Genomic DNA, 21,509 nt, shown 5'->3' with positions numbered 1-21,509 from the left:
TCGCTATTTCTTCAGCGGGCCAGATGGAAGAACGCGCTAGTCCAGGTGAAAGGATCATTTGGTCTGACGTATCGCTGACAGAACCATTTGAACGTTCATATCAAAGACATATCCATATCCATTACATTGTTTCATCAGTGTCATCCTGAGAAGACAATAGCTTGAGAATACACTTGAGAAGTGTTTAGCGAAAAGCTGCATTTCTCTCAGTATTCAAGCAATGGAAGTTATTGAGAAAACACTTGATGGCAGTCCAGTTTCCTTCCCTTTAGAATTCACGAAAGACCAAAACTTTAGGTGTCGTCGGAGATTTTGTTGCGTGAGATGAACATAATGTTGTATAAAGTTTATTATACCGCCGATAATCTATCCTCGCATTGTTGAAGTTCCAGTGAAGGCACAGGTATAAACGTCGATAGGTATAAACGCGAAGAGCTCTAGCGCGCACTCTTTTCAGGTTGCGCAATACATCATTAGTCCACGGTAGTTTCCTCGGAGGTTTTCGCTTCGATACAACGACTGAAACGCAGTCACGTAGCAGACAGTTGAAACATTCTACAGCTGATTCGATGTCCAGGCGGTTCAAACATTTGAGCAATACGGACGCTATTGGCGGAGTTGGAGAATCGGTTTTGAAAATTGAGTCGGTCGTCACCATAGGTCCACCGGAACGTAGATTAAATCCAAGCGAATTGATATATCAACGTAGGATGATAGTTGTCAAGACACAACGGCGTTCAGAGTCCTCAAGGATGCCGGCGGCTGTGCAGGTGTAGTTGCAGATAAAAGTGGATCAGGAAACGTATATCCATGGTGGGAGAGAGACCATACAAGTCCTGGTTGATTGAAGTCTCCAAACAGAAGAACCACATCCGCAAGGTGAAGTTGTATTACACTGCAATCATGTCGTCGGTCGGGAGGAATGTACGAGGCACCGCTCTTGCAGGAAGTGAGTGACAGGTGAAGTGATAAAGAGAAAAGCCACTAGCAGTCACGATTTTCGGCTAACTTCATGGAAATGACTTCATGATGATGAAAATGCCCCTTCACATAAGCAAGGTAAAATTACCGTCTATATTTCCAACAGACCTTAATAAATATCTAGAAAAGTCGAGTTTGTATTGTAATCAACAGCTATACTGCTTAGATCTGTTAAAAGACCTTTATAGATTTTTTACAGATTTAATAAATCTTCGAATTCGGTCGATAATTTGCCTGAGACTTTATTCAAGATGATAATTGAATGGATGGGGTGGCACTTGAATCTGTAAAACTTTCAAATGGTAAACATCCAATCAATATGAAATCTGTTGATTACAGTTAAAATCGGCTTTTTAATTTTTACTGTGGTCTGTTGGAAATATTACAATGAATATTTTAACGTACTTCATGGTGAGGCATACTTTTGAAAATGGTGAAATAGATCTAAAACTTTTCCGTAACTTCACTGATGTCGTTTTGTAAAATTAAGCTGATTCAATTATGTATAATGAAATTAGTAGAGATTCGTTTCATTTGAAATTTCCAATAAAAAATATTAAATAAAAAAAACTCCTCGTATTTGTTAGAGAAGTTTTAAGATCCTAATAATTTCCTGATTTTTTGTTGTAGCCTCAAAATTTATTTTGATCCCGAGGGGGTTGGACAAAATTTTTTATATAAGGCAATATATTTAGTCTAAGTTACTCACATTAGCGCTATAGCTCCGTTATTAGTGAATTCAAACAACGAACTGTTAGGTAGAGGTAAAAACCTTTGCACTCAGATGTCCACCATACAACACATTTGAAATTTAGCCTCTGGAATGAGTTATTGACAAACTACTAAATGATCGAAGGCAGATTATTCAATGATCGATAACATCCTTGAATTCAGACCATTTTAGTTGCTTGAAATTGGTGGAAAAAGATTTAAAAGGAGTTGTTTTTCCACTTAGCCACTGAACAATATTATTTAAATCAACAGATATGCTATTTGATTTATACTTGAACACTTTCAACAAAACATTGAAGAAATTTTCAAGTGGAAACCTGAATGCGTTTCTGTTTCTGTTGTGACGTTTGTGATCTCACAAGAATTATTAATAATCCAATTAGCTCTAGTTTTAATTATCATAGAGCTGATTGGGATTTATCAAATTATCGATAGGAATATTGATGTGATATTCCTCGATACCAAAGTGATATTAATAATGCTCTCGTATCTTTGAAAATTTAATTGTCGAAGCCAGAGGCATTGCAATTCTTAAATGAAATTAGATTCAATTCATTATTACTCAACTCCATTATACGACGCCTTTTGCTTGATCCGTCTTAAAAATGTGGGAGAAGCAAAACAATATAACTCTGTTGAAGTTATTTGCGTGATTCTAAATGAAATTAGAAAACGTTTTCCTATTCTGAGAAATACCAAATATTAAAATAATGCTTCAAAGTTGATCCCAGTTCGAAACCTTTGAAATTTACGAAAAATTCTTGAAAACCTCAAAAGACAATTTCAGCGCAGAAAGAGGAAATAAAATTTTATTTACAAATGGCGAAAAGCTCAAAACTTGCTCAGCAGTTCGAGAGTGCCTATATTAGTCTAGGTCCTACTAGTCCAATTGAGGATCAGGTTACATCGAGTGAAGACATTCTTAATCAAGAGAATGTTTCTGACCCTTCGTTGGGAACTAATTTGGATGAAGTGAGATCTATTATAGAAAATTTAAAATATGAAAGCACCGGTGATGATGGTATTTTCTACATACTTATCAAAAACTTCCTGAGAGCTCTTTATCCTTTTGGTTAATCTATTTAACAAATGTTTTCAATTGGCATACTGTCCAGCTAAATGGAAAAACGTAAACGTTGTTCCAATTTTGAAGCGACAAAAATCCAGCTGAGGCTTCTAGTTATCGCCCAATCAGTTTGCTTTTTCAATAAGCAAGAAAGATTATTTTAAATAGATGATTCTGTTTTTTGCTATTGCATGGTTTTTGCCATGGGATTCAACCGCTCATCAGTTATTAAGAGTTACGAATTTAATACTCCAACAAATCTGAAGGATATTCGACTGGAGTAGGGTGCATTTTGACGGTGTTTGGCATGAGGTTTGATTGTAAAATTGATGAATTTTAATTTTCCTCTGTACATTATTAAACTGATCCAAATTATTTATCAGATGTCATCGCAGGTAAACTATCAGAATTCTAAATTCGATAGATTACTTGTAAGAGCTGTGTTCCCAAGGCATCTTCTTCTTCTTCTTCTTCTTCTTCTTCTTCTTTCTTCTTCTTCTTCTTCTTCAATGGCTCTACATTCCAACTGGAACTTGGCCTAGCTTTTCAACTTAGTATTCTATTAGCATTTCCTCAGTTACGTGTCTTCTTTTGAAAAATCAGGCCTACTTTGGACATTTTAAAACAAGAATTATAACGAAAATTTCTATAAAGTTGTCATTATCACTAATTGGGTGTCTTGTTGATAGTCGGAGGCAACTTTCTGTTACAAATTTGGTTTTTTTCCGTTTAGATTTTTCAAAAATTAAAATCCAAAGTAGCCCCTGAATCAAAAGAAGTTCCCTGCACGAGGTATTGAAATTGCTTTTCTATCCGCCACTCATGTATCGTGTGGCAAGTACAATGGATACATTATGCCCAGGGTGTCGAGAATGTTTCCAACCCGAAAACATCCTAGACCGACCGAATCGAACTCGCCATCTCCGGATTGGCAATCCTACGCCTTTCTCGCAAGGCTACTGAGACCCCTCCCAAGACAGCGAATCAGCCCATATTGTATAACGTTTTTACTTCTGACTGACGTTTTTACTTTTACTTCTGATTTACCACCAGGATTTCAAAAATCTTTGTTTGCAGATGACACGGACCTCTCAGCCAAAGGGCGAAGCCTTCGTGTCATTTGAAGTAGACTGCAGAAAAGTTTGATATTTTTCCACTTACTTGCAAAATGGAAAATTTCCCACAATGCTTCCAAAACCAGCTTATAATTTTCCCACATAAGCCGAGAGCTCTTATTTGAAACCTTCTAGCAGACATATTGTCACTATGCATGGGATTCCAATTAATTGGTCTAGCGAAGCGAAATATTTAGGACTTCTGCTAGATAAAAAAATAACTTTCAAAGTTGTGATGCATTGTACAAGGGTACAAGTGGTGATACAAATCATCTACATAATTGTACTGTTGAATCGCATTCTACTTCAGATTTGAAGTTTTGGCAATGAAAATAAAAAAAACTAAAATTAACTATGTGATTAATTATTCAATCATCTTTTACTACATGGAAATTCAATTTTCGATCTATTTTTACAACTTGGCACGTCATATTTGTCTACTCTGAATAATTACAAAGCCAAGCAATATCTTCCTTACTATCGGCAACGAGATGCTCAATATCGAAAATTACATCCAATAGAACAACTCACCGTTGCGCCTCGATACCGGAAACGAAAAGATAAAGATCAGCAATTTGGTGAATATGACAGAATTTCATTCAATACCTTGTTTTCACGTCATGATACGAGATTTTTCCTCTCTTCTGAGTCTACGTCTTGTTCCTCTTAATTTACATTTGTCCGAAGCATCCAATATGCCATTCAAAAATAAAAGGAATCACCCAAACGACACCGACCGGATGACTGTGATTGTTTGACTTCAATTACAACCAGGTCGTTTGGGCTCAATTCCACTTCCCTAACGGCAACTAACAATTCCTCTCGCGAAGGTTGTCCTCCCGGTGTCGTCCTCCTCACAAGCGAGTTCTGTTCCCTATATAAAAAATGGACATGAGCTGAAAACGCTATTTTCTAAGCATGCCACCTAACCGCGAAGACAGAAAAAATATTGTTCTACAGTAGTCGATCGATAACATCAAATTCTAGTTTAATTAACGAATGTTATTCTAGATCTGCAAGAAATTGAAGACGTCCAAAGGTATCATTCGACTTCACAATGATTTGACATAGTTTTGCCGTTTAGTGGTCCTAAAGTCGCAACTACCAAATTGTAGTTGAATGTCTTGCAATTTAGCAAACGTCCACTGTATAATGTACCAGAATAGAATTTTATCTGGCATTCTATCATTCAACACAATGGCAGGCATGGGTTCCGTTACCTCATTGTTCAATGAGGATATCAGCCACGTCCACCGGAGTGGACTATGCTTCCTATGTTCCGAAAACAAGGATGGGAAATAATGTAGCCGAAAATTATTGGTTCACATGTACTATCGTTGGCACTGTTACATAATAAAAATGTCTTAAGAGTTTGAGTTATCTAAAATATGTTTAAAAATGCTCACTTTTATTGTGATACTGAACACTTGAATGCGATTTCTATACTTTTTGCTTAGGCATGTAGTTTCTAAGAAAAAGTTGTGAATTATTTTATACTAGTCGACCCGGCAGACGTTGTCCTGCATAGTAGGCGAAAATGTGCGTTGTGAACTGGCTATGCGAAATCCCCATACAAATCTTTAGTTTGGCATTTCACTATTTAATCGAGTTTAGTAATGATTTTGCATGAGGAATTATTATATAAACCCGTCGGAAACGATAACGAACATATTTGCTGAAGGAATGGAGAAAATCCATCCAGCCTTTTTCGAGTTATGCGGATACGAACACAGACCATTTGATTTTTATTATATAGATTATATTTGATGGTTATGATGACAGAAGAAAGAAGGCTTACTGTGGCATTTTAATTCATATCAATGTTATATACATAGTTGGTTGATGTACTTGCTACGTGATTATTATTGCAAATTAACTCAGATTTAGCATGTTTCACGTCCCCCATCTCACCTGGTATGTGTCATAACAACAAACCGCAGCAGATGGAGGTTGGTCTGACCAAGCGATATGAAGCCGGTTGACAAGGTGGACTGATGATGCCGAAACAAGATCCCTTCCATCAGCTTACTTCGGCGTTATTAGCGTTGTTCCGTTTATTTATTTCGGTCCGCATTCTCGGACAATGAAGAGCGATATCCTTTCCGCAAACTGATTATATTATATCTGACTATTATTGAGCTGCAAATTTCAACGGTAGAAGACATGTAGCTGCTTAATCCACATTACGCAATGCCGTAGTTTCTGTTTGAGTCGCAAGATAAACAGATTGCTTGATAATTTGTAATCCGTTAGCTTTGGAGATGTTAACACTGGTATTCTGTCATGTGGGGTTTTGGTTTGTATTTGGCATTGAAGAATGCCAATATGCTGACTGGAAAGATTATAATTAAATCTATCATTTCATAATTCAACTATAACATGTTGTCTTTTAACGATTTTATGCGTAAAAATACGCTTTGATAGGGCTGTGACTCCTGCTGCATACCTACTTTTACTTGAGGTACGTCGTCATGTATATTTATGACTCCCGTTTGATGTCATGGGTTCATATCTAACGTTTTTATGTATTGTATGTATTTTTTCCGCTGCTGCTAAGTGGGCTTACTTACCTGCTCTCTCGTTCCTGAATTTTTGTTGCTGCCGGTTTTTGCTCGAACTTTTAATGAAGGATCGAAGCAACACCAACCTATAGACTGGGCCGGGAACTGAAACAGCCAACTAGTCAGGCTGGTTCAGGTCTTGGTCCAGTCTATACATTTTGCAAGACTCTAATTGTTACCGTTCGCGAATTGTTTCGAGGTGATTTTATAACACGGGGGCTTAAGCGTCACTCTCGAAGAGAGACCACCGGTCGCGTTCCCAATTTGCCTGACTTTACAGACCCTTACCTCTGGGGACTTCGAACGTCGCTGCTCCAAAATTACTTACGCTTAATATTTTACTTCCCTCACTTCCCACTACCTGAACTCGCTCAACCCATTGAAAATGAACGAAAACAACTTTCAAAGCCAACTTTTAAACTGTAGCCACGGTAAACGCAATGGAGTGAATTTCTTCCAGCCCGTGAAATGCAATACAACTAAAACTCGCTTACTTTCTTCAAATTACTTAACGGCATTTATTCTCTAATTGCTGACGTATCGGTACGGAATGGAAAAGAGAGCAATCATGCCATGAAAATACAAGCTCACATACCTGCGCAGGTTTTACTCTCGATGGACTGATGTGTTGGAAGTACCCGCCGAGAAGATGGCGACGATGTCCTCCGACCAGGTTGTGGCGATGACGGCCGATTGGCTGCGCAGATGCTGGATTGGCGCGCAGCGATGTAGGTCGAGCTCGAGCGATATGGCTGAAACTAAAGATGCGTAGGGAGTGGCTGGACGGAAGGCTTCCGATTTCGAATCGAGAGTGGTCCGAATAACTGTTCCTCGCTAGTAGCTTCCTTCCTAACGACCCGCCTCGCGTACCTTTCCGGTTCACTGAGCGAGGACTAAAAGAAGATCCAACCGTCGGTTCGGGTTCGGTCCAGCGTACGATTATTGACGACGTACGGGGACCGCATCGAATGATCTACGGAATTGGCTTGGTGATCTTACCTTCGATGGTTGATTGGCGACCGCCGAGTCTTCGCTTTAGACAGCGACTTCACTCCTCCTACTAACTACCTTTACAGGCGGGCCTTAACGCACGCTCGAGCTCTCGATGTCCGTTGGACGAAATGGCGGTAGACGCCTACACGTATTCCCGTACCCGACTCCGGTCGAATACACAAATTCCAGCCCGTACCAAAAAGCGCAATGCGCTGGAAAGTCCAACGCGAATTCGTTTCATTAAAAAAAAAAACATTACATTAAACATTAAAATTTGTTTTACCTTTTTGTACGTTTCACTAACTAACTCGGTGTTCGGAATTCAAAAACACGTCCATGACGTCTGCTACGTTAACTGTTAACTTAGAAATTCGATTAAAATAGACAGAACAATTCACTCCAATCACACTTTACCTTTAGTCAAACTAGCCAAAATCAACTTTAAATAATGAAAACCTTTGTAATCTACTTCCGCAACACTTCTGATCACCAGCCGTTCACTTAGAAGAAATGATCGAGCTCTTGTCTGAATTTTATAAAGAAACTTATCCTTTGAAAAGTCGTCAATTATTTTAAATTTCGCCTAAATTTGAAATGGCGACAAAGAGTGCGCCTTCGGTGAGTCGATAAAACGAGCACATGAGAACACTTACAACAGTATGGTCAATTTCTATTTGGATAATAATTTAGTCAAGACACAAACCTCGTAATCGACATACAAATAAAAATTCAAATTTCTTTTCGTCCGGTCTTCAAATTATTAACGTAACGTAATGTTTCACTATTTAATGAATTCCAAATAATTTTAATTTATGATTTTACTTAAAAAGAGAAAAACGTCATAAATTCCTATTTTGACTTAATCGAAAATTGATCGCAAAAACGTAAAACGTTACATAATGTTATGGCCCCGGAACCGCTCAGTTCCAGAAGGGAACTGGCATAAGCCCCTAGCTGCTGGCCTATAGCCACGGCAGCCGTTTGGAGTGGACTCAAAAGACCTCTTTGTCGGGTCCAGGGTGTCAGGTGTGGAGAGGCTTTCGGGAGCGTGAAGACAACCGAATAATTTAATTTTAATTGAGAGGCGTTTATTCATGCAAACATACACTTACGGGTGGGTGAATGGTTGGCTTCCAAATTATCGATGGTTGGCGGTTGATCGCCCGATGAGTCAGCCAAAGCGGGGTGGCTAGGTAGAGAGGTGGCCAACGGATTACCGATTGGAAGGGTAAATCGGCGGGAGACCGATCGATGAAGCGGTGCAGGGGGCGGTCGATGGAGATGAAGATGAAGCCAACGTGCGTGTGGCTAGCTGGCCGACGGGCGGTTGGACAATACGGCAACCGATGGATGGCTTGGCTGTGATGCGGCTGGTGATCAAGATGTCGTCAGGTGTCCGGACGATGATGAAGTGACGCTTTCCGGCTAGTGATGCCGCTAACGGGCTGCGAGGTGATAACGTGGCTCGCGGTAGGCTTGACGAACAATAGACCGGCCGATGGTAAAACAATCGTGTGGCAGAACATGGGTCAGGCGATAACGCAGTGCACTAGTGGCCGGTAGGTTTGGGGCCGGACAATGATGCGGCCTGCAAATCTCCCGTTGGGTGGCCAGGTGTTACGACAATGCCTACGGGCTGCTGTTTAACCGCGTGATGGGTGGAAGGCCGGGTGGTAAGCAATAGAGTTGTTTCAGAGATCCAGACGGGTGATGTCGGTTGGATGGAGTAGTGTCCACGGCGTTCACCAAGATGGCAACCTCTGCTGAATATATGCCACGATTCACACCGAACTGCTTAAAAACAAGCTCCTTACACAGAGCTACAAATCCAACTGACTCTCCATCTCATCGGCTTCGTTCACCCACCGTCTAACTTGGTCACTCATCCTCCCAAGGATAGCGCGCGTGCTATACTTCCTGCTTTCAATCAAAGTTGTTTTGCACCTGGTCTGCCCATCTCGCTAGCTGCGCTCCACTGCCGTCTCGTACCTGCCGGATCGGAAGCGAACACCATCTTTGCAGGGTTGCTGTCCGGCATTCTGCAACATGCCTGCCCATCGACCCTTCCGGCTTTAGCAGCCTTCTGGATACTGGGTTCTGCTGCAGAGCTGGGAGCTTCATGTTCATTCGCCGCCACACACCGCCAAAGATGGTCCTAAGCACCGTCTCTTGAATACCCTGAGTGCTTGCAAGTCCTCCTCGAGCATTGTCCATGTTTCATGTCCGTGAGGACAACCGGTCTAATATATATGTTGGCTTTGTTGTCCTTCAGCAGGCCAATCTCCTCCTGGATTTCCTGGAGATCCGGAGCCAGTAGAATAATGTCCTGCGCGCGTTCCCAGGTCATACTACCATACCGTCATCTTTTGCTCCACATCACCATTCAGGTGCTCTTCGTAGTGCTGCTGCCTGATCACCTCACGCTCGTTCTGTAAGGTTCCTGTTATGTCCCACATATCGGCTGCGGCAGGTGGTCTCTCGAACGGTCTAACTCTCATAGAATTTCGTGGTTATTAGCGCGGTACAGTTGCCCCCCCTCACGGTCCTGATCTTCCTGTCTGACGCTTTTCCTCCGGAAAAACGAGTTTTGTCTGTTCCGCCTGTTTATATCGTGCCTCGTTCGCCCTCGTGCGGGTTGCAGCAATCTTCCATGCTGCAATCTTCTCTTCTACTAACTGCTCACATTCGCCGTCATACCAGTCGTTTCTCTGATCCGGGGCACCGTGCCAGTGCAGCGGTTGGTGGGCCTAATGGCGGATCGAATATCTCCAGCCATCTTCAAGAGACGCTGCGATAGCTGCTTTCCGTTGGGAGTGCTACCCAGCTGTTGTGCGTATTCTTGGGTTAGTCACGTCTTGTAACCGCCCAATGTTGTTGAGGTGAATCGACGCGTGTTGATCACCGTCGAGAGTTTTGAGCGCACATACTGCGACGAGGTAGTGGTTGATTCAATATTCGCACTGCGGTAAGTGCGGATGTTCGTATGTCGGAGAAGAATTTACCGTCGATTAGAACGTGGTCGATTTGGTTTTCCATCTTCTGTTAGGTGATTCCATGCCTTGTGGATGTTTTTGCGGGGAAAGAAGGTGCTTCGGACCTCATTCCGCGGGATGCTGCGAAGTTTATGCATCGTTGGCGTTGTCATTCGATACGGTGTGCAGACTCATCGGTCCGATGACCGGTCTAAATATACATTCCTTCCTACCTGTGTGTCTATGTCACCGATGACATTTGAGTCCCGCAGTGGGCATCCATCGCTGTTCGTCTGCCAGTGGTAGAACGCTTCTTTCTCGTCGTCAGGTCTCCTTTTGTGCAGCACGTTGATGATGCTATAGTTGAAGAACGGCCTTAATCCTCAGCTTGCACACTCTGCGTTGATTGGCTGCCACCCAACTCGTTGTGACATCTTACCCAGCACTATGAAGCCGGTTCCCAGCTCGTTGGTGGTGCCAAGCTTTGAGAAGGTAGCCGCTCGATGCCCGCTTTTCCACACTTTCTGTCATGTCCAGCAAATCTCTTGCAGCCCCACGACGTCGAAGTTGCGGGGATGCAATCCATCGTAGATCATCCTGTCGCAACCTGCGAAACCTCGGATCCTTGCTAACGGCTGATAACAATGCTAGTTGTAGCAACTACCGCGCAATCACATTGCTGAACGCCGCCTACAAGGTACTCTTCCAAATTTTATGCCGTCGACTAGCACCAACTGCAAAGGAGTTCGTGGGGCAGTACCAGGGGGTTATGGGGAACGCCCACCACGACCAGGTGTCCAGTACTGTAGAAATGCCGCGAATACAAGTGCCCACACATCATCTATTCATCGACTTCAAAGCCGCATGATACAATCGATCGGGACCAGCTATGGCAGCCAAGCACGAACACGGTTTCCGAATAAACCGAACGGTTGATCCAGACGATGGATCGGGTGATGTGCGTAGTTGAGTTTCAGGGATTCTGAGTCCTTCGAAACCCGCAGAGGGTTACGGCAAGGTGATGGTCTTTCGTCTTATTCAACATCGCTTGAAGGGGTAATACGAAGAGCAGGGATTAACACGAGTGGTACAATTTTCAATAAGTCCGTCCAGCTATTTGCTTCGCGACGACATAGATATCGGCACGTAACTTTGAGAAGATGGAAGAGCCTACATCAGACTGAAGACGGAAGCTAAGCGGATTGGACTGTCATCACACGTCGAAGAAGAAGTACATGATAGGAAGAGGTTAAGAGAAGACACGGAGCCACCCACCGCGAGTTTGCATCGGTGGTGACGAAATCGAGGTAGAAGAATTGTGTACTTGGGCTCATGGTGACTCGCGAAAATGAACCAAGAGAAATTCGGAGACGCAATGGCTTGAATGCGTACGTACTTTGGACTCCCGAATAGAGTTCGCCGCTCACAAACTGACAATCCACAAAACGCTCATTAGACCGGTAGTCCTCTACGGACACGAGACCTGGACGATGCTCGTGGAGGACCAACGACTGGAGTTTCGAACGGAAAGTGCTGCGTACCATCTATGGTGGGGTGCAGATGACGGATGGTGGAGAAGGCGAATGAACCACGAGTTGCATGAGCTGCTGGGATGCTTATGCTTAACATCCTCAAGGATGTTATTGATCATTTAGTAATCTGCGTTCGATCAATTTAGTTTGCTCAAAACTTCATTCTCACAGGCCCATTTCAATGGCGATAGTTTTCTACAATCTCTTTAATAAGATCGATGTTCAATCCTACCACTAAAGGAGATGGTGTAGTTTCTATACTTATACTAAGTGATAAAAACTATGCAATCATTTAGTCTAAGTTACTGCTACTAGTGCTATAGCCCGTTATTAGTGAAATTCAAACAACCAACTGTTAGGCATGACAGATAAACCTCGACTAGATGTCCACCATACAACACATTTTGAAATTTAGCCTCTGGGATGAGTTATTGACAAACCACTAAATGAGAATAACGATTCTACTATCTATAATGCACAATGGGGTACCCTAGATCTGCACTCATAACGCACGTTCGCTTATGATCTAAGTTTCACTCTTCGAAATTTCTGTATTTTTTGCACGATTGATCAAAATAGCAAAAACTTATGGCAATGACTATGTTTTCAAATAAATTTTGGACTTGCGCCCCCTTGCATACACTCCAACTTTCGCATTAGTTTTCTTCACCTGTCTTCCATAAGCAAAACATCGCTATGTTCAAATCTGTACGAACATTTCCTATAGTGCTTTCCAATCAAACTATTGCTCAGATGTGTATAATCTACCGAGGCTCGCAGACAACACCTTTGCATATATTCACCTATCTTCATATCAGTCGAAATAGTTCTCCATCCTTAAGGCTAGTTGCTCAGAAGCTAATCCATTACGCAAATGTATAGCATACATTCTATCGTAAGTAGGAGAAAATGTTCAAATACAATTGATTTGATATTGTGGTTTCGTCACAAATTCGTTTATTACAATTGATTTCACACACATAATTGAATCAGTGTTATTGTTTCTTTGTCAATGGCTATATTTTCATTAGATCATTAAAACTTTGATGAAAAACGTTTTAGGTTAGAATAATGTACACAGTTATTTCCATTTTTCAGAAATTGAAATAACCAATATTTTGTAAAATCAACTTTTTAATTTTTACTTTTGAATCTGGTGAGAATCGTTGCCCCAAATCCTCCGAATGCTCTAGTGCCACCCGATGTGCATTAAACACTTTCCACAGTGCACAGCACCGAAAAAACAGCAATCTCATCAAAGAATAACTTTAAACATATGCACCCTGAAAATTTCGTAGATGCTCTCGGTTCGGCAGATGACGGTAAATACCGATGGTTCGATAATCTGCTGTTTATTTTTGATTCCTTCTTCAGATGTGTCTAAATTTCAGTTGTTGTGCGTAACCCAGGTTAGTTAATGTTTATTTCAATAACTAGTTGACGCTATTTTGCGTAGTAGGATATTCACAATTATCTCAATTTTACTCGTGTTTTTTACATGTGATTATATCCTGTGAACCCGTCGGAGATCATAGTGAACAGATTTGTTGAAGGATTAAAGAAAACCCATTTTGCCGTTTTCAAGTTACGCAGATACGAACAAAGACCTATTCATTTTTATATATAAGGAGAAGAAAAAACTAAGAAGAAATTAAGGAAATAAAATAATAATGTCGAAAGCAAACTGATGTTAATACGAAAATATACAAAATAAACAAATTTTTTTTTAGTAAAATTTAAATAACAATTATAAGCAAGAAGGTGGCTCAAATTAGTATGGAAAACACTTTTTTAAATTTTTTGATGGGCCGCCCTCTAATTCGTTTCTATTCGATGCCCTGATTATTTAAAAAATCGGAAAATTAAGTTTGTGTTCAAGCAAATTTACCCCAGTGATTGAAAACGGCATGCCGGTCTGGGAGAGCTGCGCAAACACATCATCTAAAACTCCAACGCGTACAAAACAAGTTGCTGCTGATGATCCTTAAAACCTGCACATGGTATCAAAACACTTCACGAGCGCTTTGAAGCGGAAATCATTCCATATCAAATTCAAAATTTTACGATTGCCGAGAATCCAACAGTCGGGATCTCGGAAATAATTTCGACGAATGTCTTTAAAACTTTTACCGAGATTTCGGTAGAAAGTCAACTTTGCGGAATTTCGGTTAAATTGTGACGAAATTTCGGTAAAAAAATCGCCGAATTTCAGTACAAAAATTAACGAGATCTCGGCTGTTGGAATCTCGGTGAAAATTTTGCTGAGGTCTGCAAACTAATTTAAGTGTGTGGGGTATCCAATACGATTTGTGATTAATCAAATTTGTTAAACGAAAGCTAAGGCGGAAAACCTGATAAAACAGAAATTTTTCAATTCAAGTCTGCGTCGTAGCCGTCCTTAAAATCGAAATAGAAATATACAGTCGATTTCAATGGTTTAAAACTTTTGAAATCGTAAAAAATGGCAAATGTGTAAACCATTCGAAACGGTAGATACGAGCATTGCACCGCAACTATGAGCCAAGTTTAACGAGCTTTTCTTGGTGCACCATATCGGATAGAAGTGGGGTACACAAGGCAACACAGGAATTGCGTACAATTTAGGGTATATATTGATATGCAGTTTTATGATCTGTGCTGAAGTGAAAAAAATCTAAAACACCACGGCAACGGCTGTGACTGGAGAATGGAAAAGAAGAATCAAACGAGGATGCAAAAACTGGGGGTAATAAAATACTTCTGATGAAACAAAGGAAATTCCTGTGAGCGAAACCGGATAATTTGAAGCACATATGGAAGGTGCAATAGTGATAGAATAGCATTATTGTCTATATCGGTAGGAGCAATGCTTTCCTGCATTGCGATGTAGGATTTGAATAAGTGCAATCGCAATATGTGTTTCAATGCATATTGACTGAAAAGCAAGGCATTTCACATTACATATACAATGCAATACAATTAGGTAAATATGGCGCAAGTATTTCCTATAATTCTTTATTAGAAATTCACGAAATATGTTAAATTCATTAGATTCTTATACAAATATTGCATATAATTATTGTTACACAAATATTGCTAATTATACAAATATTGCATATATAATTGTTTGAATAATTTATTGCAAATTGATTCAGTTACTGTGATGGTTTTTTCACGTAGGCTTTCTGGCAGATTCGGTTCCAATTCAATATGTGCTTATTGAAACCAGTTTTAAATTATCTGCTTTAATGTAAATGATTTTGAGTAATCAAAGTTTGCTAACAAATTGCTTTATCTTTGTCCGTTTTCATTCTTCACCAAAAGAAGCTCTTTCAGGACATCCCACAGACTAGGAAAAAATCGCTTCAAATTGAAATTTACATTCTACTGTAAACGACGTCTCTCTTCAACATTGATCAGGCAACTTGAAACTCAGCTGACATTTATCTCCCACCTAAATGACATTATTACCATTTTATAAGTGACATTTGTTCGCGCGTTGCGATGCGCCTGCCGATGTGTGATGCGGATGGATCACAACATAATTCGTCGAACATTGTAGCCGCAAAAGTCAAAGCTTCGAAGAGCACATAACGGACATTCGCTTACCAAGCTTCCTAGTGGAAATGGGGGAAAAGCCTCTGCAAGAATAATAACTTTGCATACCATTTTCCCATAGGCACCCTTAGTCCCTCGCCCTGCTCGATGATGTGGCAAGGCGGTTGTCTTCAAAGATTTATCGCGTTCTCTGATTTTGCAAACTCTGACGGCGATGCGGCAAACACGGGCAGAACGGCTCAAATGAACTGTCTGCTCTCTTGTCGTACGGCCCAGAGTTTTAAGCCTGTGGCCTGATTCTCATCGGAAGACAGTTCACAACATTTGAGTGGCTACAGTTATAATTACTTATTTTGACGGATTAAAATGGAACGAATATACCACGTGTATACAGCAGCCTCAGCCCATTTGGGTATTCGCGTTCGTTCCCATCGTGTTTGAAGTGTTCCGCCATGGTGTTTGATGGTTTTACATACGCAGACAGTATGCACCAAGTATTAGCCAGCCTGGTGTCGAGTAACATTATTCCATGCGGAAGAGACAATTTGTTATAGTACTGTCATTAAAGCACGCAATGTTTTTTTATCGATCAAGAGGTTGAAATTTTTGTTTTTGAACCTACCCAAGTCTATATATTTTTTAAATAAATAATAGGGAAGGGAGGCAATTATTCTAGCTACAAAGACTTTCATGTCTTCGCAAAATGTGATTTTCTTGGGTATTTTTACCTCATGCAACAGTTAAACAATATAGCTAGCTGACGTCATTTAAAAATGGTTGTAAATCTCAATCATATTGATAATATTCACATTCCAAAAAAGTGGCTATATTTCGTTGCCGGAAAACCCGTGAGGCAAAACGCCTTCTAGCTGGTAGCTCTTGGGAACACTGCACACGCGTGGGCGAATCAGCATTCTGGTATGGACAGTGAGGATAGTTCACATTTAGGGTGTTAATTTCAATTTAATACTAGTTATCATTTTGATAATAGGAGTACCGGCATGTATTCGGTGGCATTAAGGCAGCGAAAAATTAAATGTATTCGTTCGTAATGAAAATCGTGATAATTCAAATAAACATCCCCAACCTCCATTTTTGGAATCTATTTGAGCTCAACACTAGGGATAACCTAATATTTGATTTATATTTCCATGGTCGTTGAGGCATTACACCATTTTAGACATTTTTCTCATATTCACACTGTCAATAGAACCGTTGAATCCACTCACAACTAATGTGTTATCCCGAGGTCTCATTATATAGATTCCAAAAGAGAGGTTGGTGATGTTTATTTGAATTCATCACGATTTGACAAGTTGTAGGAGACTTGATAAATTTTAGGTTTTCCCATACAAATTTCCTATAAACATAAATTGATTTCTGCGCCACCCCTTAATGGCACCGAATAATTGCCACGAATTTGCCAGGACTCTATATTATCAAAATGATGCTAATAGACATATGGGAGTTGAATTTCGAGCATTTTGAAATGTGAATTACCCAATGGAGACGCGTAGTCGTTGAAGGTTAGTCCCCAGGAGTTTTGAATCGCCGAAATGTTAGATGTTTGATCAAAATGTGGATAATTTCGGGTTTTCCAGCCTTTCTATCTTTTATTTTGACGCTTTTTTCGTCTAACCTACATAATTTTAGGTCTGGTTTAGTCACGGCTAAGTTTATGCGGTATTTCGAAAAATTTCGTTTCAGGTGGTTCGAAACGAAATTGCGCGGAATTTCGCGGAATTTGGAGCATGGCGAAGGCTGATTTATTCATTTCGTTTCGTTTCGTAAAATTACAAAATTGCACAAAAAGCTTCATGAAATTTAACGGAATTCGCGGAATTTCGAAACAAATTTAAACTTAAACCATACTCTATATTATCAAAATTTGGTTGCGCCGAACTAAATCATAAACTATCTTCAAAACCTTTATGTTAGCAATTCTGACCTTTCTTACGACATCATCATTCTCACTGAAACATGGTTGACTCACGCACCTTCCAGCTAGATAATATTTGGCAACGATTATGAGGTTTTCCGATGTACCGGTCTGCGGATAATAGTCAAAAAGCTACAGGCGGCGGATATTAGTTGCTGCTAATAAAAACTTTACCCAACTCAATCGAGAATCAGAATGGAACTGCTTGGAACAGTTGTGGCCTTCAATCGAATCTGAGATACATTGTTCCTCTGCGCCTTATATTCCACTCTACGAAATTCGAACGTAGGTTATTGAAACTCAATTTGTTTCCACTATTCTGGAAAAGCGGAAGCCTGATGAAATGGGATTGTGATCGGCGATTTCAACCTCCCAGGAATTTCTTGGGTGAATTCTTCCAATTGATTTCTTTCCGGATGTGCGCCACCTGCCATTCATCAGAACACCTCGTACCTTCTAGACAATTACGTAGCCTGCCATACGCCTCGCAAAAAATCACGTAATCAACCAGAATGGACGTAGCTTAGGGCCTATGTTTTGTCAGCGTTCAAGATGTCGCGCCGTTCATATGCGAGGCTCCATCACCACTGGTAAAACTAGTGACCCCCATCCTCCTCTGCTGGTTTCTCTACACCGAAAGTTAGAAAACTATATCGATACTGCTCCGCTGTATTCTTCTATGACTTCAGAAAGCTTGATCATCGGTATTTCAAATCTCATATCTAGTTTAGACTGGACAATCTACCGAGCAGCTGAAACTTTCTCTCATGTACTGTCATATATCGTTGTCAGACATGTTCCTAAAATAGTGAAGCATAACCCTCCCCACGCACCTTGACAAACAAGTGGCCTGCGACGACTTGCTTAAAAGGAGCAGCGTTAAGGAAGTTCTCAAAGTGCCGCATTGTCACTGAAACGGCACTATGCACAAATCAATCACAAATCAATCACGAATACAAACGGATCTGCCAAAAGTTGCTTCCTCGCAGTATCAGCGTGACTGCAAAGGAAGTGAAAACACATCCTAAAAAGTTCTGCAAGTACGTAAAGAGCAACGTAATGAATGGCCTTCCTTCGCGAATGACGCTTACGGAATTTTTGCGTCTAATTTCAGGACATCAGTAGACTGTTTCAGAAAAATCGCCAGTGTTTTCAGATGAAAGATTATCAGAAGACCAAATACGAAATGCTATGAGCTCCGTTCCTATCTCCGGCCAAGCTGAGCATGGTAGATATCAATGTTGAAATAGAAACTGAAAGCATGGAATTCCTTCCGTATTTCTGAAAACGCACATCGATGGCATTATTACTTCGTTAGTCCATGTTTTCAACTTTCGATTACGTCAGGAATTTTTCCGTCTTGTCGGAAGATAGCGCACATGTTCCCTGCTCATAAGAAAGGTAACAGACGGATGCTGTAAATTACCGTGGTATCACCATTGTCTGTGTTGCCAAGTTGTTCGAGCTAGAACTAGAACTATCAGAACCTCTATCTCGCCCATTGTAAATCATACATTAGTGACGACCAACAGGATTTATGCCCTGGACGTACCACGCATAAATCTTGTGACTTCACCTACACATCAATAGCAGTACGGATCGCAGTCAAACGGACGTTATCTATACCGACCTAACAGCAGCCTTTGACAATTGAATCACCGCATAGCATTGCTAAACTGGATCGCCTCGAATCAATGGTTCTTCTGCGATGGTTCCAGTCGTATTAACCGCGTCGCAGCCTGTCCTGTTATCGAGATCACTAGTCGAACCATTTCGTGCCACTCTGTGCATTCCTCAGGTAGTCACCTGGGGACCACTGATATTTCTGATCTATTTCAACGACGCCATTCTAACAATCAAAGGACCACGGCTCTGCTATGCAGACGACCTCAAACTGTATCTGAATTTGTTCCATTGAAGACTCGTCACTTCCAACGCCAACTGATGCCTTGCAAGTTGGTGCGTGCTTAACGAATGGATGTTAACCCATCTAAATGTTCGGAAATCTCTTTCGCGGAAAGGGAACAATACACTAACAAGTATATCTTGTATGACACAGAACTTGAACGAGCTAATCAAGTTAAAGATTTGGGAGTTATTCAGACTCAAACTCACCTTTTAAGCAGCATGTTTCTACGTTGTCAGCAAAGCATCATTAGGTTTCATCTTCAGATTGCCAGAGAATTCACGAACATTTACTGTCAAAATCGTTGTACTGTTGCCTGACCTGTTCTGTTCTGAGTAATTGCTCGGTCGTCTGGTTCCATACTATAATGCCGCCGAAAAATTGAACCGTCCAGCGTCGTTTTCTGAGATTCGCATTGCTAGATTACTGTGGCAAAACCCCTCTGTCTTCTAAGCTATGAAAGCCGTTGCAGTTTGATTGATCTGGAACCCTTTCCCGTCCGAAGCCACAACGAGAGCATTACTGATGACAGATCTATACAAGGACGACTCGACTCGCCCTTCTTCTGGAACAAATTAACTACCACGTGCAACCCCGATCCCATAGGAATAGTTTGATGTTCAGGGTCTTGGCATCGAACGAACTATGGTATGCTTGGTGCTATCGGCGGTCTTCAAAGACTATTCAACAGAGTTGCATCTTTTGATTTTAAATTGTCCCGTCAACTAATTCACGGAAAGGTTCAGTTCTTTTTTAGAATTGTTGATAATGATACTGGACCATAGAAAGTAATTCTCATTTTGTAATTAATTTATAAGCATCATTGAGCCAATACAGCCTGTTGATGTATCATATAAACAAATAAACAAATAAATGATTAAGTCATACATTATTTTTCTATTAACGCTTACTTCTTCTTTTTTAATGGTTCTGCATTCCAACTGGAACTTGATCTGCTTTTCAACTTAGTATTCTATTAGCACTTCATCAGTCATTAGGATCTTGTGTGGCAAGACAATGGATACACTATGTCCAGGGTGTCGAAAAAGTTTCCAACCCGAAAACATCTTTGACCAGACCGAGAATCGAGCTCGCCATCTCTGGATTGGCAATCCTACGCAAAAGCATAGCTATTTGAGATGCTTACTACATAACCCCGTTCTGAGTCGACAAATGCGTATTAAGTTTTCTTCTATAAAACGTCTTCAGTGTTTTGTTAGGAAATATCTAACAGAAAACAAAAAGTATCTTTTAACTATTCTATCCTATTTGTGCTAATGCACCAGCTATGAATCAGTATAACTTGTCAAAGATGCAAAGTCGTGTCGTGGATTCCAAGCATTTGAAGTCATTTTTCAGCGCTCTTATTATAACCGATTTATTCACCTCCACTGGCCTCAAACCAGGTTTAAGAACATGGTAAGCATCGCTTAAGAGTTGAGAAGGCTCTAACGGATGAATTGGCCAGTAGCATCATATTTGTCATGAATTGAAACTCCGCTGGAATAACTTTTTTATCCAGAGAGATTACAATTCCAGTTCTTTTTAAAACTGTTGGTTTTTACTGATTACGACCTTTAGCGTCAATGAAACTTCATGAGTTAACCCTATGAAAAAATCACAAAAATTAAAGAAAATTCAGGTGTAAATTAGGTTTTAAATGAAATTCCGTACATAATATAAAACTAATTTAATAAAAATTGCGAAAAAATAAAATTTTGTCGTTTCGAAAAATTTCGAATTAAATGGACCCTGATTTCTATTGCTCGAAGACTCGAAAGTAAATCTTATTTCGTTTCGTTTCGTTCCGAATCAACATAGACTTTTTAAATTTTGTTTCGCTCTTGCTCTTCGTTAGCAATACGTAACTGAAGTATAACAGGCCCGACACTCCGGAAGCACAGTGATGACACAGTGACGTATGATGGCCCTGGCGCAGCTGGAACGTGAGTACGACAGCTGCCCAAGCCACGACGTCAAAATCACTCATAGAGATTTGAAACGCTCAGCCGCCGGTGGCTAAGAGGAGGAGTTTAGACCGACTATTGGAAGAGTTCTTAGCGCTCACCGGCTGACGAACGAAAATGCCCGGTCTACGACTAATTGATTTTCGCCATGCTCCCCAAGAATAGGCGTGGCCATTCGCAGCACCTACTTCCAACACAGCCTCCCCGT

At 40.7% G+C, this 21,509-nt stretch overlaps 1 protein-coding gene across 1 annotated transcript in view; it reads left to right on the top strand.

Annotated features, from left to right (window-relative positions):
- Positions 1 to 8,879: 8,879 nt before the first annotated feature.
- The window catches only part of LOC134206513 (uncharacterized), a 37,923-nt gene continuing 25,293 nt past the window's right edge, over positions 8,880 to 21,509 (top strand). The window contains exon 1 of the mRNA XM_062682241.1: positions 8,880 to 9,007. Within this exon, the coding sequence (XP_062538225.1) occupies positions 8,880 to 9,007 (128 nt within the window). The remainder of the gene's footprint in view (positions 9,008 to 21,509) is intronic.

The sequence above is a fragment of the Armigeres subalbatus genome, chromosome 1, assembly GCF_024139115.2.
Source record: "Armigeres subalbatus isolate Guangzhou_Male chromosome 1, GZ_Asu_2, whole genome shotgun sequence".
NCBI classification, from domain to species: domain Eukaryota; kingdom Metazoa; phylum Arthropoda; class Insecta; order Diptera; family Culicidae; genus Armigeres; species Armigeres subalbatus.
The sequence above is the reverse complement of the archived record's forward strand: the minus strand, read 5'-3'. Positions and strand labels throughout refer to the sequence as shown.